The 25,440-nt window shown below is 37.1% G+C and overlaps 1 protein-coding gene across 1 annotated transcript in view; it reads right to left on the reverse strand.

Annotated features, from left to right (window-relative positions):
* PREX2 (phosphatidylinositol-3,4,5-trisphosphate dependent Rac exchange factor 2) overlaps positions 1–25,440 on the reverse strand; it is a 181,069-nt gene that overhangs the window by 70,785 nt on the left and 84,844 nt on the right. Inside the window, exons 12-23 of the mRNA XM_059836047.1 lie at positions 22,630–22,733; positions 21,232–21,281; positions 20,600–20,675; positions 19,761–19,833; positions 18,451–18,593; positions 18,205–18,297; positions 15,434–15,582; positions 12,889–12,974; positions 10,588–10,724; positions 7,194–7,311; positions 6,146–6,330; positions 3,153–3,314 (exon numbers count right to left, since the gene is read on the reverse strand). Of these exons, the coding sequence (XP_059692030.1) occupies positions 3,153–3,314; positions 6,146–6,330; positions 7,194–7,311; positions 10,588–10,724; positions 12,889–12,974; positions 15,434–15,582; positions 18,205–18,297; positions 18,451–18,593; positions 19,761–19,833; positions 20,600–20,675; positions 21,232–21,281; positions 22,630–22,733 (1,376 nt within the window). The remainder of the gene's footprint in view (positions 1–3,152; positions 3,315–6,145; positions 6,331–7,193; positions 7,312–10,587; positions 10,725–12,888; positions 12,975–15,433; positions 15,583–18,204; positions 18,298–18,450; positions 18,594–19,760; positions 19,834–20,599; positions 20,676–21,231; positions 21,282–22,629; positions 22,734–25,440) is intronic.

Genomic DNA, 25,440 nt, shown 5'->3' on the forward strand with positions numbered 1-25,440 from the left:
AGGAAAGGCTGAGAGAGCTCAGATTGTTCAGCCTGGAGAAGAGCAGGCTCAGGGGGATCTCATCAACGTATTCAAATACCTGAAGGGAGGGTGCAAAGAGGACAGAGCCTGGCTCTTTTCAGTGGTGCCCAGTGACAGGACCAGAAGCAATGGGCACAAACTGAAACACAGGAGGTTCCCTCTGAACATCAGGAGACACTTTTTTACTGTGAGGGTGACTTAAGCACTTGCACAGCTTACCCAGAGAGGTTGTCAGATCTCCCTCCTTGGAGATACTCAAAAGCCATGTGGACATGGTCCTGGGCAACCATCTCTAAGTGGCCCTGCTTGAGCAGGGGGGTTGGACAAGACCTCCAGAGGTCCCTTCCAACCCCAACCATTCCGTGATTTTGAGTGATTCTGTGAAGCTGGTAAACATTACAGCACAAAAATTGCAAACACTATATTTTAGACTTTGCTAGTCCACCACCTCTTCTCTCCCCCATGTATCAGTGATGAATTTTTTTTTTCCCCTGTGTTTTACGGCCTAATTCTAATACAGTGTTTAGCCACATCTCCTTCACTATAACACCTCAAATTTTGCATGCACTCTTGAACAGGCTTAGAGTTATTTGTTTTTTAAGATGAGATGATGTCAACCCAAAATGGCTAAGGCTGAATTGTAGTAAAATTGGCCACTTGGAAAATACACCTACTTCAGAATCATAAAAGTCATGAGATCAAGCTCTCCCATTGGAAAAGAGACTTGTCAGTCACAAGTAGGATTTTTGTCAAAATGTGTCCTTTCAAGTGCAGTTTGTTGTTAAGGGAGAATTTTTGCTGGAAAAGATGTAATCAGTTCCAAGTCCCTGGTATTTTAATCACAGTATCACTCCAGTCAAAATATTGCACAGACCTACCTCAGCTACAGAGCATAGCTCATGCATAAGAATATTTTCAAAGTTAACTTGCAAAGTTCCTTCCCTAATAAATGTCAGTACAAATTCAGTCAAGTTTTGACTAACACTTCAGTTGAACAAAGGTATGTCCCTTCTGAGTAGTAACAGGTTTTTGTGCTGGGATTTAAATTTCTGTTTATTTTGGTGTCATATTACTTCAGCCAGATGAACATTTGACTGATTAATTGCATTTAAACCCTTGTATAAGAACAAGATCTGGAAGGTTACAAGAAATCCAATTATGGAATTGTTCGAAGGCTGAAGAATGTACAAATAGTTAAGAAGGGCACTAAGGACATTCAATGATGAAAATGTTCCTGCAAGCAGTGCATATTTCACATCTCAGTCTCCCACACATCCTGCTCCAGAGAGACCAAATGCCTGGCTACGATTTAATCAGGTCATAAGTCAGGCCCAAAATTCTTTTCATATATGTATTGAGAAACATCTGGGACTCATGGCACTGGACTTGAGGTCTATTATGAGCAAAATGTTCTGATAATAATAATAGTAGGAACTGCAGAAATCTACAGGGTTTCTATTTATAGAATTCGAACTTTCACAGTGAAACTAGGAGCCAAGCTGGGCTCAGGCACTCTGAAAGTCTCCTGTAACTATGGTTACCTTTACCTTGCCAAGAAAACGACATATCTATTCCTGAAATTCATTGTGTTACTAATTGTCATTAAAAGCTGTAACTGTGAAGCTACTGATCTTTGAGCAGATGAGCTTGAAAGTGCAGGTTGTATCAGCACTATCTGCTTCTAGACAGTATAAGCACTATGAAAACTTCCCCGAGGCTGTTCATTTAATATCCAGCATAACACAGTAAAATGGCATTTATTATCTTGGCCTCCGGTAAACAGACTGTACATCATACTCAACTTTTTTGGCTACAGGAAAGGTATAAATCACCTACATGTTACTCAAACTCTAAATACGCTATTATTAATGCTAAAACGAATGGATTTGTTTTTTTAAAAAGATATTTTGATTTTTAATCAATTTGAAAACACGGACGTTTGTAATTCAGGCAAACAATGGAAAGATCAGATGTTTGGTAATGCAGTATCAGAATCCTTTTGATGTCTCTTTCTGTGACTCAACTCCTCAGTTTATTCCATTTCTTGTCGGAGAGCACCCTGAAAAGTCTTTGGAAAGCTGCTTTTTGGCCTTCATCGTACTGAAGCTACAGGTTTTCCTTACAGTTTTCCCTCCTTTTCCTTAGAAAAACAGGAAAACATTGTCTGTTCTTTCCCATGCAACTTTTAGAACTGTGTGAAGCTTCTACATTGAACCTCTTTTTCCTTTTCATTTTTCTTTTCAATTTTTTGCGTATTAACTCTCAGAACAGACCAGTTTGTAAATGCCACAACTCAGATCCCCAACTGAGATAAGACAGGGCAGAGCCAGTTCTATGTAGCCATTTTGGGCCTACTTCAAAGTAGTTCCAAACTCCCAAGAATTAGGTTGTATGGGAGAAGAACCAGACTCCAGGATGAGAAAATAAGTTTGCATTAACAAATTGGCAAATGGCTGATTCATTTATGCCCTGCTTAGCTAAACGACTATAGAGAAATACACTGACAGCAACTAGAGGTCTTACTCTGGGTTATTTATTCATTCACATCTCATTAATTTAGATCTTAAGTGTATGAAAGTCAGCACCTTCTCCTTTTTTCCGTGCTATAATGTTTTGTTAACCCCAGTTAATCTAACAATTTATAGAGCTATTACTATTAATAGTCATGCTAGAAAAAGTCATACCAATTTGAAGGGCATAAAAGATGAATAAAAGGGTAACAACTTGGTATTTAAAATTAAGATGCATTAGAAGGAAAAAAACAATTCTGCTGTTATTGCTTCATTTTTGGTTAACATCTGCAAAATCACTAGAGTATTGGTTTAAGGCATTTACAAGAATGCTGGGCCTTTTGTGGGAAATATGCAGCTGATTACATCTACAACTGAACACAGCAAACAAGAAAGGATATGATCTACCCAGCGTCTGAAAAAGGGATAATAAGGAGCACGGTTTGAAAACAATTTATGCATTTACTCAGTTTAGGCATCCACGCCTCAAAATAGCTAAACTTTCAGCCATATTTTTGTCATTGCAATAGACATTTTGAAGAGTTATTAAAACGGTACCACATTCCCCTGTTTTTCCCTTAGAAGATAAATATCACCAAGCTTAAGACATGCCAGTCCTACCTTTTTATAACTAGAGATTCTTTGGTAGATATGCTCAATTTTCTCACTGCAAATGACACTGAATTTACTCTGAAGCTCAGTGGGGATCACTTCATTTAACGAATTGAGGCTGTTGCAATTCTGCACAAAATGTTCATCGCTTTTTGCCAGTGCTTCCAGAATCTAAGATAATAAAAACGAGAGCAGTACGTTATGAAATAAGATGACTAAGATAACCCCTTACTTAACCTCTTACTTATCATCCCTTATAATTAAAGCTGAAAAGCCCAATAATCAGTTGCCTTTTGTCATTACAGGCAATGCTGCATAACAACAATTAATGAAACTTGGAAAGCAAAGAGGTTTCTTTAAATCTATCCCCTGCATAAGTTATACCCATAAGTACTTTTATTTGGCTTCTCATGACATTGCCTGATAATGGATTTACTACTAATTTCCTACTAATGCAACCGCTATGGCTCCTCTGAAATACATTATCTGCTGTATTTACTTGAACAGCACATATTATGCAAAGCTGATGAATTAATTCATTACTTGTAGCAAAACTTTGGTCTAGCAGTATACGCGATATTAACACATTGAAAAAGCATACAAGAAAACTGAGTGCTATCCTCTTGTATATTCTGCATATATAAACAGGAAATAGGGAACAGAATAAGCTATACTGCCCAACAAAGACTTAAGTCTTGCTATGATGGAAATAGCACCAGCAAATGATGGCGACAGAAAACTGAAAAAAAGGCATGTTGAAGACATGAGGGTAGTATATAGACCTTTTTTTTGAGTTGGAGTTACATTTCAGGCATTGAAATTCACTGTGTTATGGAACTTGGGAGATGCCTATTGCTGTCTGGGTCCAGCTCTGAAGATGCGTTTGAAAAACATACCCAAAATATCTTTCTAACAAAGGCACCCAAAATCCAGATTAAGGCACCTAAATAAGAAAAGGCTTGCGTTTTAGAGATACTCAAAGAAGTCTGGACAAAACACATACAGTATTAATCCATCATGGGACTTAAGTCTGTAATTCACTTCTGCTACAGTTCATTATTATACCATACACCATCACAGGTGTAATATACAATTTATAAGCTTGACCAAGGAGTTTAGAAAAAAATGACAACGCACAGAAATTTTGGAGTGCAAAATCTGAAGTTTTTAAGAAGTCACAGATTATAAATGACTAGATCCTGAGACAATTTTTTTCTCAGGCCCCAAGGAGGATGAATTAAGGAAAGCCTTTAACTCTTCTGCTACAGTGTTTAATTACTGTAATAAAACATCCCAGTCACTTTGGTCACACTTTTAAGCTTCCTTTATGTCAGGGTTAATTAATAATACAAATCTAAATAATTCAAGTGGGTTTTTTTGCAGCTGTACATTAATGTAAGTGCATTCAAACCCGGTAATTTTTGCAGCAAAACTTTGGCTACTTCCTCATCATAATAATTAACACAAAGATTTGCACAATATAGGAAAGCAGTCCAGGACTACTTCACTCCCTACTACGTCTGATGCAGAACAGAGATGTTTAAAAAGGCAAAGCAACAATAAATACACAGCAAAGAGAGAAAGAAGCATATGGAGAGAAGCATAAGATGCCACTGAATGCACAGAGAAGTTTATGTTTAGAATATTTAAAACCATTTACAGACAGTTATATTTGATGAAATGCCACTACAATTTTTATTATTGCCTTTGAGTTAAGGGACCTGATTTTTCTACCAGTGGATCTTTTGTAGTCATTTAGACCACTATCACTTGATATAAACTTTCCATTATTCTAATGTAGTCACATTACATCTCCGTATTGTTTTTTAATAATTCCTAAATATGTAATTAGCCAGTCTAAACACTAAGAGTGGTGACACTGAATTATTTAAGGCCAGAATCAGTGTGCTGGAAGTACTTCTTTACTTAACTACTCCATATACAACAATGGAAAAATATTTCTTAAGCAGTTAGGGAATAATAACTTACGCTTTTTATACTAAATTGTAATTACAGCAAGACTTAACATCTTTCAGGCCAATGACTTGACGCATTGTCTAGACCAGCTCTAGCAAATCTTGTGATGTTGCTGCAAGAAGTTACTCCCCTGTCTGTCAACCTGACCTGCTCCAAAGTGAAGTCAGGGAAAAGAAACATGTGCCCATGCTCAGTTATTTCAGCAAAATATCAGTACTTTAGTTTACACTTCTGACGGAAAGTTCAACAGAAAAAGACATTTGCAGATATCAATACACTCCCCAAAAGTTTGGGCTTTCATACTTTTATTAAGTGTACTTTATTAATATGCATTTGTGTGTGAAAATATAAAAACAAACGTAGTAAAAGAGCTGTATTACTACATAATTTTCAATCTGACCCAGACAATACCAGATACATATAAAAAATTTCACATCCCATTCATAGCTATCATAGATTTTACCATTTGGAAATATTCACAAAATAAAAACTCCAAAGTAAACTCTGAAGTTTGCTTTAGTTACTCTAAAGTAAACTCTGTGATTTTGCCAATGTGTGCGCCTGTGTATGCACAGCTTTATTTTACTTCCAGACACAGAAAAGACAGATGTTGTGCTACTCCTTTTACTGAAACAAATTTTAAAAGTTGCACAAGCGATTCTGATGAGATTAAATAACTTTTGGGAACTACAGCCTACCTTCACCAAGTTTTGACATTTCACTGAGTCCTTGACTTTCTTTCAAGTTTCATTTGATAATTAAAAAAAAATGGGAGAGGGGCAGAAGGAATGGAAGACTTCAAAGTTCTTCAACATTTTTTCAGTTTAGAGACTCAATTTATAACCACACCATAACTTAGTTTGCTTCCTGAGTACACAATCATCCTCCAAAATGTCAGAGGGATAAAGGTGACCAATTATAAGATATTAAATGATTCTGTAATCCTAATAATAAGCAAAAGACAGATGTTGCTCCATTGGTATTAAGCTTAGTAAGAATTAATACATACAAAAATTGCTTCATACCTTTGCAGTCAAGCTGAAAAATCCTTTTGGTTCAATCATTTTTTCTAACACGTGGCACTTTATTCCAGCTGTGCTGTCATACTCATAAACCACTCCGTACTCCAGATGAACATTGTCAACAGCCAGACTCACATGATCTTTCTTCCCATCAATTATTGCCATAGTGTTAAATTTGTCAATTACCTCTAGAATAAATAAAGTAACACAAATCAGTTGAGGAGGGTTATCCATTAAACAAACTGAAAAGGACATAGGCAAACGTTCTAGGAACAGGTATGCTCTGATCATTCTACTTAAAAACATTCATCAAAAAACCCAGCTACCAGCTGAATGACTTAAAAAGCAGAACACCAGTAGGTTTATGGATGCTAAAATACTAGATTGCTAAAGAGGCATGAACAGACAAGTCACAGTAGTCTCTTTACAAACAGTTATCGAAGGGGACTAATTCAATTGCATTTATAATCCAGAGACATAAAAATTCAACAAAAAACGGGAAAACTGAGAACTTCTAAATAAACTAGAAGAAAATGACCGTGAAAAGTGTCAACATTCAGAAATGAAACCACAATATCAGCATTTACCCAGAGAACATAAATACAGTTCACATGTTAACTGTCTCTTTAATTACCATGATGCATATGAGTGGAGCTTTATCCAAATGTTAATTGCCTGAAAATAATCTGAAGCATAGCTGATTTGTTATTTCTCATGCAGTAGTGACTAACGTGTCTAATTTAGCCTTAAATGATTACTAGCGGTGAAAATAAATCAGGTAATTCCTAGGATTACGTATACTATGAATGAAAATTGATTTTCCCTGAAGTGTCCACAGAAGCTTTTTCTCAAAATGGGAAATACAATAATTTTCAGAGAACAGCATTTTAAATTTACATCTTTAGAATACATAAAAAGTAAATCCTTACGAAAAATACATCATATAGTCTGCATGCAATTTCCTCTTTGAAAACAAAACCACTGCCTATAATTTCCTTTCTACTACACCAACGTTCTGAGCAACAACAAAACCAAAATAAGCATCACATACCTTCCACTTTGCAGTCAAAAGCATCTCCTCCATCATCTCCAGAGGGCTTGGTGTTTGTTTTCTGAAGATCTTCCTGTGCACTTTCAATGCTATTGTAAACCCACTGTATAGAATCTTGCTAAAAAACAACAAAAAAGAGACAGCTAGGAAAAGCTTTGCAAGTGCAATTGATAGCAACTTATTTCACTGCTCTGAAACATGAAATAATTGCTTTAATTCCCTGATTATTATCAGCTTTATTGCATTCTGAGCTCCAAGGTAAAAATAATATTTTGAAAATTACAGAGAATTTTGGCTTTGTCTAAAACCATCTGAAGCATTTTGTCAACATATTTTTATTTCAGAATATACCGTCATGAGACAGTATGAAATCTGTGACAGCATGACATCCATCAGTTTCATGTCTCTGCCAAAAATAATTTAAGACATTTCAAATCAAACTGCAGATTGAAAAAAATTTGAGACAAGAATTCATGAAAAAATAAAGAGAACCGATTTTTGCCTTGCTAAATCTGCTGTGCGTCCACAAATCTGCTGGCAACTATTATGGAATACCAACCAAAGATATAGTATGTCCAGTTAATCTATCACCTATGTGTCACTAGCAAGAAAAACATATACTACAGCCTTCATTACTTATATTTACCTTTACTACAGTTATTTTACTAGATGTTCTTTGTTTTTCCCCCAGATTAGCAAACCCCCCAAAAAGGACAGAATCCCAGGCCCCAAAAGTCCAGCATCCGATGTGACCGAGTGACACATGAGCACAGGAATGGCAGCTTGGTCATACAACCTATGAAGAAGCCACGTGTACACCTTACATCTTGTTCTCCCCCCTCACTTACTCAGCCATATGCCCATCACATCCTTGTGGAAGAGCCTTTCAAGTATGGCATCTCCATACTACTCTTCCCTTTCCCTTACACTTCAAAAGAAGCTTGATGGTCAGTTAATCACTCCCTCTCCAACAGTTACAGCAGAATAAATGACATGATTATGACTAATCTGAATTCACAGACTTTAAAAAGTTTGTGGAAGAATTCAATGTTAAGCCAGGATAGCAAAAGTTTAAGCTGAATGTTACAATTTTCATGCAAAATGCCAAGTACATCCAATTATGCTTTGCTAATATACAATATTCAGCTGCTATCTTTATACCATTAATCATAGATAACTAAATTTTTGTATGACTAAGGTACTATTTCTCTCTAGGTTTCCAAGATTCATCCATGCCTTACTTTTCACTCAATGGCACTGAAATATTTTAATAAGGAAGCTTAACTTTCAGAGCTCTCTGTTGATTCTTGGAAGACACCTGTGCACAAGCTGATCAACAGAAACACTCCTGAAACCCACGCTTCTTTGCAGGCACACCTGAAAGCTTGCTGCTTATTTATGGAGTCTTACAGGTTTGCTTGGCAGCATTTAGACTGCCATGCCAATCTCTAACAGGAGATTTACATTATGTCAAAGGGTTTCTTCATTATTTGAACTTAGTAACACCTAATGGAAGGACTAACTACTTAAACTGGAAGTCCCTCTTTCAAAAGTTAACACAAGATACAATGCAATACGATTTGAAGCGATGTTCTCCAAAAGCATTACAGAGGCACAAACTAAGCATAAATCTGTCACATCATGATTAGTATCACTGCAAAGAAATTGCAATTCCAAGAAGTAAAATCTGCTTTCAATTTTCTTTATCCAGACAAGACAGAAAGAATATAAACATTGTCCAACAGAAGTTACACAGTTATTCATACTGCAAGAATCTGAAATGAAACTTCACGCTCCAGGCAAGCAGGAAGACTCTTCACTCAGAACTGGAATACACAGGAAACAGAAAAAGATCCCCTTTCAATTATGCAACTGCCAACCACAGGAGAGACTGCAATATTCATGTTGATTAAATGATAACCTAATGCACTGTACTAACAAAATAGGAGAAATCCATAGTCAACTTCCAATAATTAAAACCCAAAATTTCTGAAGGGGAAATGAAATTTTAGCTGTCTTGACACCAGTGGGAACACTGCCATTTATTTCAGTCTAGACAGCTATCCCATAGCATTTGATAGCACTACATCCTAAATGAAGCTTTTCTTGCCAGTCTGGGGGATTTTAGTTATTTGTGATTCGCTGAATTATGATCAGCTACTTTTTAAGATTGAAATAAACACTCTTTATAGGAAAAACAGTTAGGTAGTCCAACATATACCACAAGTGGATTAAAAAAACAGAGTAATTTTGCATGTCAGGGCATTGATTCATGTTGGCTGGCATGTTTTTCCTATAAAGAGTGTTTGGATGTCACTAATCTATGTAGGAACTCTACAGTTATACACAGAGAGAACACACCTGCTATAAAGAATTTAATTTATCTTTTATTCTAGCCAGTTTTGTTACTAGTGCACAAAGCACCATGTCTTTACTAGAGCGCATCTTCCTTTAAAGAATAGGTGAGCTTGATCTTGATATGCTATGTAACAATTTCAATTCTGTATTAGAGTTCAAACACAAACATCCAGACAAACCTTTTCATAAAGACTGTATTTGCATGACACAGTTCTAACTAACTCTCACTTATAATTCTTATCTCATCTATGCAGTAGGTGTGAGAGAAGTATTTCACTCTCCATTTTAATTGGACTTTTCCTCTCAATTAACATGCACCAGAAGAGTTTGTGAAGTTTATTAATGATATTGGTTCACAGATTATGAAAAGTTTGCAGGGACTTGGAAAAATTACGCTATAGAATCCAGCTGGTTTTGGTTTTCTTCCTTAAAGTTGTGTCTTGGAAGCTTTAGATTTTCTCCTTCACTAATGTGAAAAAGGTAACAAAAATGTCATGCTTATATTAAAAAAAGTGAAATGTTGAGTCATTGAATGTATGTTTATTCCCAAAATTGGAATGCAATGGGAACACAGACTTTTATAGATGGAATATGTGCACTCTGCTCTCTATGTGCTGAAGTGTTACAAAATTCTGGAAGAAGATCAGCTTTTTGCATTGCCTTCTCATGCAGCTGAGCAGGCAGCGAGCTGTGTAAATCCTTCTCCATCAGGATGAGAATATACCTCGTAATGCTTTCTGCATAGAACTGCAGAAACACTGTAAATAATCCTTTAAAAATACCATATTTTTAAAAATAGCTATAAACTTAGATTTATTTCAATGTAGAAATTAAATAGACCTTGAACATCGGCAATATATTAAGCAATCTTCAGCTTTTACCATTCATCTGTCTTCCCTTCAGTTTCATTCACCATTCGTTTCCCTCATCCCACTCAAACACAACAGATACATGGACAGAGATATACACCATACTGTTTACTTTGACCAAAAAAAAATTCAGAAGAAAACCTGCAAGCGTACCAAGTGAGACGTACCTGCATTGGCCGCCTGTACTTTCTGCATGCTGTGACATGAGCAATAACACTTGCATGAGTCTCTTTGCTGACATTAATTCCATTCACTTTGATTATGCATTGGCCAGGGTGAAGACCTGCTGCAGCTGCCACCGTTCCTATTAAAAAAACCCACATAGTTAAGAGACTTCTTTTCCTAAATATCTCCTTTAAAGCTTACAGTCCAAAAGCCTCATTTTTTAATCAGAATCTGCTCCCACTGATTCTTACATACTTCCCCTGACCACAGGGTGCTTCTGCAGTCAGCCGGACCTGGACTCCAAGAAAATGGAGTTCCCCAGCAGATGATTCCATAAAAAGAGACCAGACTATTTTCTAAAGACTGTTTTATAAAACAAATGTTGATTAGTAATATGAAAATGTGATAAATTCATCTTAAAGGATTTTAAAAGGATAAAAAGGCTCTACCTTGAAACTCACTAATTATAACTTAGACCACTTTTATTCTGAATTCTTTTATATGCCCCACGCTTATGAGCTTCTTGACTACTTCAGGCATCTCTATTTTATATACAAAACAGAAGCTTTCTGGCAATTCATAAAGAAGTATCAGAGCATACTAGAGTTTCTTGTTAAACATTAAGTGAAATATCCAAATCCAAAGACATTTCCAAGGATCTTGTTCTTCTTTTAATCTTTTTACCAACTCAATTATAAGAGGGTGCATTACAGCTTTAATCAAAATACCCAAAGATAATCAAGTAGGAGATCTCAAATTTACTTATTTTGGGGGGGAAAAAAACCACCAAAACAAAACAATCTCTTTGAGCAACATAAAATATATGGTTCAGTGATTTATTTTCACAACGGAGTAACCACCTTGGGAAAATCTTCTATCCACTGAATAAGTACTACAAAAACAGCAACTGTCTCCCGGTCTTTTCAGTGTGACTCAAGCCCACTCCTGAAAGACAGCCTCCTTAGTTCCAGCTATCTGAACGTTTGCCTGCCTTGATACTGCCACAAAGGTACCAGGGAAGTCAAAATCTAGGCTAGACTGAATTTGCAGGGCTGACAAATAGAAAAGCATGTCATGACTTGTCAGCTGAGCATATTTGACAAGGACATAACTTAAAGAATATACCTGGATTTCCCCCATTTTAGGTACTATCAGGTTAGATGATAGCTGCATTTTAAATCTAATATCAAAGAAAGTCTTTGGAAATGACACCATTACCAGCTATTGCAATTCCACCCCAAAAAAGGATTTAAAAATAAACAACTAAATAGGCCTTATTAAAGATCTCTCAAAAAAAAAAATCTCTCTTCAAAAAACGTAAGGTCCCAATTCAGCAAAGTATGTAAGAATATGCTTAAAATCTTTCAGGTTTAGCAAACCACATAAGCAAGCACTTAGATACTGTTGAGGCTAATTGAAATAAAGTATGGGCTTAATGAATAAAGATAGGCAGTTGAATTGAGATCCAGGTGCAGAAATAATTACCACATCAGCTCAACAGTCTGTAGTTTATTAGACTTTCTCTTGAAAATCTAATTTCTAGCAACACAGCCTAGAAAAAAAGTCATCAAGCTCTGTTCAAATTTGACTGTTTTGCAGATCAGTTCACATTGAATTCCTCAATTACAAAGGGAGGAGGGGGGAAAAAGGACACAGCTGCCCCACAACAGCTGAAAATACAGTGTTAGTTGGCTCTACCATTAACAACGCGCGACAGCAACAAAGAATGCTTCAACTTCTTTTATTGCCAGTGCACCAGTCAAGAACATATTGAGTTAGGGATGGCAAGCATTTGACAGTCACATCACAAAATGGACAAAACAGTATTTAGAGGAAACATCTGCAATTACTAAGACAGGCTAGGTCACTAGCACACTTGAAAAGATTTCTGAAAAGTGCATCTTCCGTAAAATGTTTTCAGAACATTGCAGAACCACATGGCCACCTAACAAATTAATGCTTAGGAACTGAGTGGTTCCCAACACCCATTCACTAGAGAAGGTGATTTTGCATCCATCAGCTATTCCTTACTCTGTAAAGAATGCACAGCCTTAACTTAACTTTCTTACATTCGCATAAATGCATACAACAAAAAAAAAAAAGCCAGAAAATCTATCCAAAGATTACAAAGTGTAAGAACACAAAATAGTCTTATTTGGTTTTATTTAATATTGTTTGTTACTTTTTTTTGGGAAAAAAAAATCTAAACTGAACCACTGGACCTAATTTTGATTTATCTCAGCCACGCCATTTAGACATTAAATGTATATTTACCACTGCCGTTGACAGCTCTGACAGCTTACCTCTCCCAACAGCATGGACAACTGATGGGCCAAAGCCCCGGATTTGGAAGCCGAGTCCATCTGCAGAATCAGGAATCTTCACTGTCCTGATACAAGCAAAGGTTCAATATGAATGTAGCAGAAGGTAGCATTTTGTTATTCAAGAGAAAAGTGGACAGCAATAAGTAGGTTAGAAGGGTGTAAGATTCCACACTTTAATTCAATTTACAGTTTCAGAGTCAGTACCATTCATATTCCAGATACTTTGCACCACTGACATCAGAAATAAGAGCAAGCTTAGATACTGAAACCAATCAGAGGAACACGATACTATTTCACAGGGAAATCCAATATGCTGGTTACAACCAAAGCACCACCATAGCTTTCAAATTCCTCCCAAAGGGACTGCGATTTGGGTAAGTTGCCAGAACACAGCAACACTGAAAGCCCTGGGAAGGCAAGTGGTCTCTCAGCCAAGAGGACAGAGCCTGGGGACTACAGATCATGGCAGGCCTTGTCAGATGAGCTGCAGAAGACTACGGAGACTAGATCCGTATTACAATTTGTTAACATCTAAGTGTCTACTTGGTGAGTTTTACCGAAAAAATATTTTGTTGCAGTTTTTCTGAGCAGCTATGCAAAGTACTGAGTTTTGTAAAGCAAGAATTGCCTACTACTGTTCACATAACCTGTAAGCACATTCTGCTACACTCCTGCTTGGTCTAAGTGCAGCAGTAATAAACCTACTGACAAACATAACCAACAAAAAACACAGTTCTGAGAATCAAAATTCACATCTACTCCTTAAAATGAAGCCCTGAGCTCACCCAAAGTAAGCTAGCATACCCACATGGTATCAGCTCAGGTTCCAGAAAAAGCAACACAGCTGCATTAGCCGTTATCAGAGCTAGTTAGGTCATGCATAACAGTGCACTGATTTAACTTTGCAGCCTTTGCTTCCAGAGCCAGCTCTGTTATATTTAAGGGATCTTTGCCCCGAGCTCCATTTGCCAGTACAAATGCAGACAAATTAAAATTGATGCTGAAAAGTGATTTTAAAATGCATTTGGACTGTAATAAACTTAATTTACACGTAGTTTTGAATAATATCATTGCATCGTTTCTTGTACTTTCATTTTTTTCTGGTATACATAATGTTTAGCATTTGGAGATGATTATCAGCAAAGGTGAGATCCAAAAGCCACTGAAGTCTATAAATTTTTTTTAAATATTAGAATATTCTTGCGATTAATAAATTTTCTTTTGAAATATTTTCTTAAGCATAGCATCATTTAGTATACTTATATATTAACTAAGGTTGATAGAATCTATATGTTTTCATTCTGAAAATGCTTTGTGAACATGCTAATGAGCTATGAAAGACCATCACTGGCAGTTGATTCCTAAGAATTTAGGAGAGAACTGTCTCTTCTGCCAACACAGTTGTGCTAGCAGCAGCTCCTGACAAAAAGCAGGCAGCACTGAGAAACAAATTCTACAAGTACTCTGAACTCCTCATTCACTAGATAATCTCTGTCAACCTTGAAATTCACCCACATTTTCACTGGCACGTTGTGTCAGAAATTAAACCAAGATCTACATTAAAGAAAGACCAAGATATGCCTTTTATGCTTGCTAAACACTATCATCTACTGGTTTGGGGAACTTTTTTCTTGTTGTTTTTGTTTGTTTGTTTGGAGGGTTTTTTTTGGAGTATCAGTCCAGATGATCATCTTTATGCCATATTTCTTTCTTTGCTCTTTTCCCCTTTCTGGGTGCGACTATATTTCTCAAGACACCTTTGCTTATTAACAGGAGAAATACATCTCCATGCTACCGCTGAACCAGAGGCATTTACAAGGCACTCTGTGTGTGCTATAGGGTAACAGAGGCTGGTTCCTTCTTACCCTGCAAAATTTCATCAAAACTACTCCTGACCACTGTTTCTTACTCTCCTCTTTCTTTAGTATGTATAAACTAGTAACACCTGCATTAACTTTATTAATAGACCTATGCTCATTTACGTACTTAGTGAACCCAGCCATTAAGCCTCACTTTGTATTTCCTTTACGTAACAAAAATTGCATTCAGGTAGGAATGGTCAAAACTGCGTACAGAAATGCATCTGCTACATAAAGATGGGGATCTGTTTACTTGCTCCTGCTGTTTACATGACCAGCACTGCCACTGAAGAGTCTCATTAGATCACAGAATCTGACTTCTGCCAAACCAGCAACTAATCCCCAGAGAGGAACTTGTTTAATAAACACAGTGAGAGATAAGTGATCAAAACTGTCCATATAGTCAAGGAAACTTCATTTACACTTGCGGTTTCTGCATGAATTTACAGTGGCAGAAATTATGATCTAAAGCACTTGTGTTTCACTTTTGCTGACTGACAAATGCAATAAAACAAAATCAAAGCAGATCAAATTGCTTGACTTTACAAAGTGAGACACAGCATTTAAAATAACTTTACAGTAGTGCTGTCTGAAGTTCCACTGGTCTTTTAAAATTCACTTCAATTGTAGTTTGTAAAAATTTCCCCAAAGGAATGACAACTTACTCCCGTGGTTTAGTGCTCACAAGAACCCGCAAGGGTTTTCTGCTGTTTAAACATGCTTTCAGGAAGCAATCCACTTCACTGAAGGGTCGCAGAAAAACCAGGTCACCGTTAATGGCAAAGATTTTTTTCCCAACTTCCAAGCCTGCCATCTAGAAAACAATAACAGTTGTTTATATGTTTGCCTTTTATAACCATTAACATTATGTTTTCTTCTGCTGGCATGCAACCCCAATAGGAATAATGACATGCACGTTTCCTTCACATTCGTTATGCCTACTTGACATCCCACACACAAAAGACTTACACCACAAAATGCTTCTAGAATTGGTTAAATTGACGTGAAGCATACAGTAAACACTCATTCTGAAGAGACCTAAATACAAGACCTAGTCTTAATCAAGATTTTATGACAGTATTACAATATCAGTTAATATTTGTAATAATTAACATAACAGCTTTCATTGAGCCAGTTTATTTTTTTATGACATTACCTAATTTATCCATCCATCATTCTCCAAGGGAACTAAAGCTTCTTTTCATAAGGAAAGACCTGATTAATATTTTAGTAAGTGAATATGTATTAAGTTCCAAAACAAAACAGTATCCTTAAATGTTTCATGGCCTTTGAGCCAAAGTATGGCAAGCCAAATTGCATACAGTTTTTAAACTCTGGTCTAACAAGAAAGGAACCATAACCAGCTGGGTGGCAGGAGTACACAGAGCGGCTCAGGTCACAGGCTAAGCCTCAGCGCCATCTGAGACCATGGCAGAACTTGACTGCTAGAAATCACCCTGGATATAGCTCTGTGGATGTATTATATTATTGAAGATTATGGAGCAGATCACCCTGAGCGCCATCACGTGGCATGTACAGGACAACCAGGTGATCAGGCCCAGTCCAGCATGGGTTTATGAAAGGCAGGTCCTGCCTGACTAACCTGATCTCCTTCTATGACCAGGTGACCCGCTTAGTGGACGAGGAAAAGGCTGTGCATATAGTCTACCTACACTTTAGTAAAGCCTTTCCCACAGCATTCTCCTGGAGAAACTGACTGCTTATGGCTTAGGATGAGCACACTCTTCGCTGGGTAAAAAACTGGCTGGATGGCCGGGCCCGAAGGGTTGTGGTGAATGGAGTTAAATCCAGTTGGTGGCCGCTCACAAGTGGTGCTCCCCAGGGCTCAGTTTTGGGGCCGGTCTTGTTTAATAGTTTTACCAATGATCTGGACGAGGGGATCAAGTGCACTCTCAGTAAGTTTGCAGACAACACCAAGATGGGCGGGAATATTGATCTGCTCAAGGGTAGCAAGGCTCTGCAGAGGGATCTGGACAGGCTGGATCGATGGGCCCAGGCCAACTGTATGAGGTTCAACAAGGCCAAGTGCCAGGTCCCGCACTTGGGTCACAACAACCCCATGCAACGCTACAGGCTTGGGGACAAGTACCTGGAAAGCTCCCCCGCAGAAAAGGACCTGGGGGTGTTGATCGACAGCCGGCTGAATATGAGCCAGCAGTGTGCCCAGGTGGCCAAGAAGGCCAACGGCATCCTGGCCTGTATCAGAAATAGTGTGGCCAGCAGGAGCAGGGAGGTGATCGTGCCTCTGTACTCGGCTCTGGTGAGGCCGCACCTCAAATACTGTGTTCTGTTTTGGGTCCCTCACTACAAGAAGGACATTGAGGTGCTGGAGCGCGTCCAGAGAAGGGCAACAAAGCTGGTGAGGGGGTCTGGAGCACAAGTCTTACGAGAAGCAGGTGAGGGAACTGGGGTTGTTCAGCCTGGAGAAGAGGAGGGTCTGGGGAGACCTTCTTGCTCTCCACAACTACCTGAAAGGAGGTTGTAGAGAGGTGGGTGCTGGTCTCTTCTCCCAAGTGATGAGTGATAGGACAAGAGGAAACAGCCTCAAGTTGTGCCAGGGGAGGTTTAGACTGGATATTAGGAAAAACTTCTTCACTGAAAGGGCCGTCAGGCCTTGGAACAGGCTGCCCAGGGCGGTGGGTGAGTCACCATCCTTGGAGGTATTTAAAAGACGTGGATGAGGCGCTTAGGGACATAGTTTAGTGGTGGACTTAGCAGGGTTAGGTTTACAGTTGGACTTGATGATCTTAAGTTCTTTTCCAACCTAAACGATTCTATGATTTGCCGTATCTATTTTTATCTAAAATTTCTATTTCTCCATGAGATTTAGAAAGGCTTGAAATCTAGGTCTAAATTTTTTCTCTCATGGAAGAGACTGGTTCTTTACCTTTACATGTATAGAGACTCCCATGCAGTTCAGTAGAATGTGAATTTACCCAAAGAGCATCTAAAGCAATACTAACAAAGAGAAAGGCTGTAATTTATTCATTCAGATTCTCAACTTCTAGACTTTATCCAAAGCTTGATACATCCTTTATTATTAAATATATCAAGTGCAACTCACAGTCTTTATACTAATTTCATATTCTACCAAAAATGTTTATTCCACTCATGATTAATGTAATCACTGGAATACTATAAAATGTATTAAAAAAAAAAATAACTTTTATATCACCACTCAATACGACAATTTACCTGAGCAGAAAATAAGTGTTGATAATGGTCAGAGCAATATTTTAAACAAAAAAACCAAAAACAAAGGAAAAAAAGGAAAAAGAAAGATTCATAACCACAGCTTACTTGGAAAGTTGTCATTGTTACCTTCTACTACTATAGATTCTCCTAACTGATGTACAAAACATACACCTGTGATCAAGTGAATAAAAGAGGGAATATCATTTATAATTCTTGATACCTCAGCATTGGATCCTTTCTCCACCACTTTAATAATTGGCACCTTGTTTTTATCTTCTAAACCAAAACCATAGGTGCCTTCATTAGATTTAATCTGAAAAACAAAATTGTTCAAAATATTGTTCAGAAAGGCATTAAGAAGAGCTAAAATATATCACCATTAAATAACAATACACAGTGTTAATTTATTGTCGCTGCAACCAATTTTTTTACTCATCAAAGCACACAATCATTGGGTTCCACTCACCAGTAATGACTTGGCTATCACATTTTCCACCACTTTCAGATCATGTTTCATGAGTCTGTGCTTCATATTTGACCCTTCCATTTCTTCATCCGCATAAAAACGGAACAGCAGTGGTTCATCTTTAAATTCACTTTTCTCTAACACTGTATGATACAAACCCACACGTATTAATCCTTTTTTTCTTTTGAATTTTTGAATATTATGTGTTTCATGAACCGTAAAATACTGAACATACATACACATATTAAATGCTAGCAAACTATTTTTGTGTGTGGATCTAGAGAAATCTTAATTTTTAACGTAAACAATGATTTTTATTTGGATCCATTACAGATAGGTATCACTAAGCTCATTTTCAACTACAACATCTGGATTCCACCAAGCTGAGGAAGGCACATTAGCCTGAAATGGTTTTAGTGAAAATGCCAAGCACAAGGTTTTTTCCTAAAAAGGATTCAAAAACATGATTTTGAAAAGTTCTGCTGGACAGCTGCTGGAGATGCTCACCACCAAGTTCTGGCACTCTCCAGGTGGTGAAGCATGCCAGGTTCAGCATTAGAAATGGATTTGGTGGGGATGTGGAAGTGACTAGAACAGCAGATGGATGCAGTTTGTATGTTTAAAAGTCAAAGGAAAAAGAATGATCAGTGCCAGAGAGGAAGTTAATTCTCCCTTCTTCTCTAAACAAGCTGATGAGAAAATAATTTCTTCCTCTTTTTTTTTTTCAGTAAATGACCTACTGCTTCAATCCTTTCACTGAAATCTTCCCTCTGATAGTATTAAATGTGACCTCGTTCACCCCATTTTTGGTACTGCACATATCTCTGCTCTCTTCTCCCTTCTTTGTTCGCTGCTGTCCTTATGATTTTCTCATTTTTCTACAGTCCACTTTCCCCTGTTGTCACCACTTCACTTTTTTAAAGTCATGCTCCTCCATACTTTATTCATTCCCCCAAAAATATTTCCTTTCTTTCCTACGTATTTCCTAAATTTTTAACATCTCATCTGTGCAAACATGTATTACCTGCTTAAGAAATTTCTTTCAAAGTGGCTAATAAAACTGCCCCACTAAATCCTTTAGAGGATGAATTCCTCAGTACATGCTACAAAATTGACTGAAAATAATTTTCAGAGTATACAATAGCTATTTTTTTTTTTTGAAGATTGTAGCATAGGTCTCTTCAGCAATACAATGAAAGAACTTCCTATCCCTTCTGTAATATCTTTACCAGCCCCTGCATTTCCTTCCAAGTATGTAGATAGCATTAAACAAAAGGTAAGCATAGCTTGTACAGAATGTATTTACTTACCATGGTGCATAAACCCATTATCACAAAGAGCTACACCAAATATCATAGCTTCCTCCCTTGTCCGGCAATCCCCCTGTTAAACCATAGCATATTTTTTTTAATATATTTTAATATAGCAGGAAAATGGATTCTATGCACAACAGCGTAACCTCACAGGGCTGGTAATGGTTGTAGATTATATTTACCACTGCCACCTTTACATACATTTATAGCATACATATAAAACAGTATATACATGTTTATGATAGAATTATGGAATCATAGAATAGTTTGGGTTGGAAGGGACCTTTATATGGTATACCTCTTTATAGTTACAAATAAATATATAAACATTTTAGTAACACTGCATTCTCCTTAAAATTGAGCATAATAGAATCTAGAAGTCTTGAAGTGAAGTTTTTAACTTTTATTTTATAAAACGAGCGTGTTGACTGAATGAACAGGATACCCTGTTCTTGTTCCTAGTTCCCTTAAAATAAAACAGAACTGATGACAGCGAATTGGTACGGACTTTTATCCATCTAGTTAGCAATTTAGTTTTTTCAGAGCCTATCCATTTCATTTTAAGCCATGAACAATGTTACACACTGAATCACAAAGCTAAGTCTCATTAAAACATTTAAAGTTCAATTGCAAATAAGGAAGATAAGCACAAATGGGATGAACAGCATGGCTGCTGACAGCTGATTTTTGTTACTTTACTAGTTTAAGAGGATTACACTTACACATGCTGTTCTAATAACCCTTACACAAAGTGTTTGCATGTTAATTCTGCTTCGCTACCTTTCAAATTAGAATTTAAATGCAAAACGTACACAAATCCAAAGGTGTATACTTGCCTGTGCAATCAACCAGTCTATGAGTTTGTTAGCCATGACCACAGATTTGTAGGTTCTCAAGTGATAATCTTTATCCCTGTTCAAAACAAAACAATTTTAAAAAATCAAACAAAAACTCAAAAAGAGCCTAATAGACAAAAACCTTGTATTTTATAAACAAGTTAGTACAAGCATGAATTGAGCATTTTGTAATGGTTCAGAAATTGCCTCTGGAGTAAAAAAGCAAGTCAAACCTTTCAGTGTAGATAGAAAGGAGGAGGCTGACCATATCTTACTTCGGCAATAATGTCACTGGAGCAGAAAGGCGGTTGTCTTGTTACAGCTGGGACTCTCCAAATGAGGTAATGGAGTGTTAGTAAAGGAGTGTATTAATACATACAGTAAGCATCTAAGCATATCCATCAGACCTAGAAGGCTCTAAAAGTCTGTAAAAAAAGGTCATGATGAACAGAGTTTGCAGTCATTTAATGATTCAATTATGCTTTTTGTCTTGATAGCCCTTCAGTCTTGTTCAATTACTCCCAAGAGACCGATCTTGAAAGGATTGGTTAGGTTCCTACATTCAAACACAGTATCTTCAGATTATATACTTCTTCCAAGTGACTCCCTAAGGATTTCCCAATTGGACTTACCTAATTACTGGGGTAAAGAGACTGTGAAGACGACAGTACAGTCGTACACCCTGTTAAAGAGAAAGATAAGGTTAGTTAACCACACATTCACACCACAGAGAACATAAGAGGAATGGATGCAGCAAGGAAGCCTATATGTTCTAAATGCACTTCATTTAGATAGCAGAAAAAGTCTGTTCAAACTTCTATGTATTTTCATGTGCCAAAACTTAGGATTTCCAGATAACAATATTGATGAATAAATTATGAGAAATAAAACATTTCCAATCCAATCTAAGCTTCACTAAGACACGTGCAAAAAGGATTAGCTTTAAGTTAGTATTAAAAAATTCTGAATATATAAGTACTTTGAAAGAAAAGTACACAAAACCTGAAAGATAAAGCAATGTTTCCATGCATTAAGTTTTTCCCAATCACTGGGTGCTATTCTACACACAAAGTGAGTAGTTAAAGTAAAAAAATACTGCATTTGATTATATGCATCGATACTTTGCTTACAAATTGAAATTATAACTAACCAATAAACATCAAAAAAATTGCAAGATGATTCAAAGATTGGAAATGTTTTCAATTAAAGACAAAAAATAAAGCATTTGGAGGAATTTAAGAAACTACTATCAGAAAACGTTACATAAAAAAAGAAATCACATTAGTATTCCTTAGCAGCCTACCAAAAAACAATTATGTTTATAACATGCAAGAACCATGTATAACAATTAAAAAGTTGTGTCAAATTAGATTCCCTACTACTTTGCTGTGTCTGATAGTTCAGTATTGAAGATTTTTCTAGACAGACATTAACAAATGACACCAAAAAAGTGAATGACACTGTAATGTAATACCCAAATGCTGCCATTTTCTACTGCCTCAAAATCATAAAAAGTTTGAATATTAATGAGTTTAAAGGCAACTTTCCTCAATCATTTTGTTATGCTTAGTAGTGTAGATGGATAGCACTACCTATCCATGTTTAAACATCTACGTGACTGCAGATTTACTGGCTTGTTAAGGCACTAGTAAAAGACACTCAGATTTAAGAGAAAATTAAAACCAATTTTCTATGTATAGCTTCATATTCATTAAAATGGACTGAAAAATACAATAGACTGAAACACCAGCTTCAGAACCACTCAGAAACACAGACAATGCATCCTGCATATGAAACCATTAAATAAAAAAAATAATTAAACAATAACAAACTTTAATTTTGTATTTAAAATGTGTAATAACAAACCAAAAACAACAAACAGAAAAGTGAATTTGATTCACATAAATATTGAGACAGGCAAGTGTGAGGGGATGTTATTTATCCTAGCATAATATTTTACATCTTTTTTCAAGCAGAAACTCCACTTCTGATGTGTTCTTCCTAATAATAGCAACTATTCTATGCTGTACCTTAGAGATCATATCCTGCATCTCATTCCTGGGGTAGTATGTTCCATCATCGTATCGGAATCTGTACAGCATGTGTTCGGGTTTGAATTGGTGCTTATCTGTAACTAAATTAAAAAAAAAGTCATGTATTGTTAGGTAACTTTCTGAAGAAATCCACAAGAGAGAAGAGAGCCGGCACCATTTCTTATAACAGCCCATTACACAGTAACAGGTAGATTTCAGACAGGGAGGGCAGGAAGCCCAATTAGATCATCTGCCCTAAGCTCCTTTATGTCACTGGTGACAATATTTCTCACAATGTTTAAGTAGTCCAGAAGAAACCAAGCAATTTCAAGTCACAGGGCAAAGAATAAGAAACACAAACAGGCAGGAAGGAAACAGCCTGAAAAATTAGGCCCTCAAATCTGTTCTAGTCTTCAGCGATTTTTGCAAAGCTTATCGACCAAATAGCTAAATAAAGCTTCTTTTGCAACTATTCATACTATTGTTCCACATTATTCTCTTTTCTAATTCCTGCAGAGGCCAGTCTCAGATGAGCCAAGAAAGATACGAACCCTCTAAAACATATCTGACCAGTCTTGCACTGGGGAGGAAAGGGAGAAGGAACATCTTCCTCTATGTATAGCCAGCTGAAGGTTTTCAGTGCAAGAGACTTGCAATCATTATGAAGGTGTTGATAATCAATTTCCCCAAAGACCCATGAAAAAGGATCTCAACGTGGATTTCCAGAGCTTCACAAGATTCCAACAACAACTTCACAGCTTCAAGTGTTTTGTCAAAAGAGTCGTATCATATGATACAAGACTTCTCCTGAAACGGTACTACAGCAAGTCTTTCTGAAAAACAGCTGATTCATTTGATGGCTGAGGACAGTATTAGGCACTAGCACCATCCTAGGATAACCGTCTTGTATTAATTACTGTTTTGCTTGCAGATGTAAGCCTTAATTTTGAAACTAAATTTGCATATCATCAACTGATAAAGGAGGCTACTGTAATGTCTTCATTAATCAGAGTAACAGACCTGACAGTGTTAGGTAATTCTTCTGTGCATGCCTTGCTATAGCAAGTGACTAAGCCATCATCCCTTATTCTCTTCAAAAAATTTAGTTATGCACCATAAACTTTGTATAGCAAGGTGCCTTCTGTCTGCATCATTTTTCATGCCCCTTCAAGCTCTTCAGTACCTCCACACATCATTTGATACATGGACATAAAAACTGGACTTCTTATATTAAGAGGTTTCACCACTGTCATGTGCAAGAGCAAAATAACTTCTATACCTGTATTTGATATATCGACTAATAGTAAAGCCCAGGACAGTATTCCAATTGCCTTGAACTGATGGTTCACACTAAGGTGATTATCCAAAATAACCCCTAAGCTCTCTTACGTATCATTGCTTCTCAACACATCAAATATAGACTACAAAATTTTCACATACAATGCCTATTATAATTATCTAAATGGATTTTAATCAATTGCGACCATTTAACTCAGAAAAAAAAGTTACCTTCTAGTTCTGTATGAAAAATAATTTCCTGCTGTTGGAGAAAAGATATATTACACTAGATCAGCACACATTAAAAGTTTTTAAAACCATCAACTGCAGAAAACAGAAAAAAACGCCACCAGGACAGTATTGCTTAAGGCCAAATTGTTCCTCACTGTTACAAAGATGCGCAGGGAGGGAACCAGGACTACAAAGCACCTTTCCATCCTTGCATGCCCATGACGAACAGAGCAGGCTCTGCCCTCTGAGGAACACAAGCACCGCTCTGCCTTTGCAGCCCCTGCTTACACACAGTGCACCAGAAACTAAGGGAGCAGGTCCACAGAGCTGGCATATCCTGAGCCCTGGAAAGCAAGGAAACCAGACAAGGATGCTTCTGACTACAGTATTGTGTAAAATACCACACATATCCAGGGAATGCTGTGAGGGAAGCTGTAAAAATCACTATTTGGTTTGTTGTTTTGTGGTTTGTTTTTTTTTTTTTTTTTTGGGGGGGGGGGGAGGCGGTTTCTATGATGTAGACGTGATTTGGCTTGTTTTTCTCAACAGGAAGGATAGATGATCTATCAGCTACTGTACTAACATGGAAACCTTAAAACAATTCTGAAAACATTTAGCTTACTGTATAGCTTTCCTTTTAACTAGAATCAGCTACGCATTTGCAAGGCCATAGTTTCAAACACTTAAAGCTGATAAAAAGCTGCATTACCACTAAAATAAGGAACCCCAAGTTGTTTTGTATGTCACTCCCAACAATGTACCTGTACTTTGTGTTGGGATAGATATTTATATGGCACAAACTAAGAAAAGGGAACTGATCCAGGTTTAAACTGGTCTTTACTTCTTTTGCCAGGCTAATTTTGACTCATATCAGCACATCATTCCAGGAAACTGCACAGCCACATAAATACCTATTAATATTAAAACTATCTTATATTCAGATTATTTTTGTAAGTACAAAGCTCCTCACTGCCTTGAGAGGAAGCTTCCACCTCTAATCAGCAGCAGCAAGTGACTGGACAAAGTATCCCAGCCCACTGTCTGATAGAAGTCATTTCATGTATTAGAGAATGCCACCAGGTGGATTTAAAACAGCAACATACAAACAGATTTTTCCCTTTTGCAAAACCGGAGGGAAAAAAAAAAAAACAAGGAAAAAACAGAAATAGTGTGGCCAGCAGGAGTAGGGAGGTGATGTCACCCCTGTATTTGGCACTGGTGAGGCTGCACCTCAAAGACTGTGTTCAGTTTTGGGCCCCTCACTACAGGAAGGACATTGAGGTGCTGGAGCGTGTCCAG

The sequence above is a fragment of the Gavia stellata genome, chromosome 3 (assembly GCF_030936135.1).
Source record: "Gavia stellata isolate bGavSte3 chromosome 3, bGavSte3.hap2, whole genome shotgun sequence".
Taxonomy (NCBI): Eukaryota; Metazoa; Chordata; class Aves; order Gaviiformes; family Gaviidae; genus Gavia; species Gavia stellata.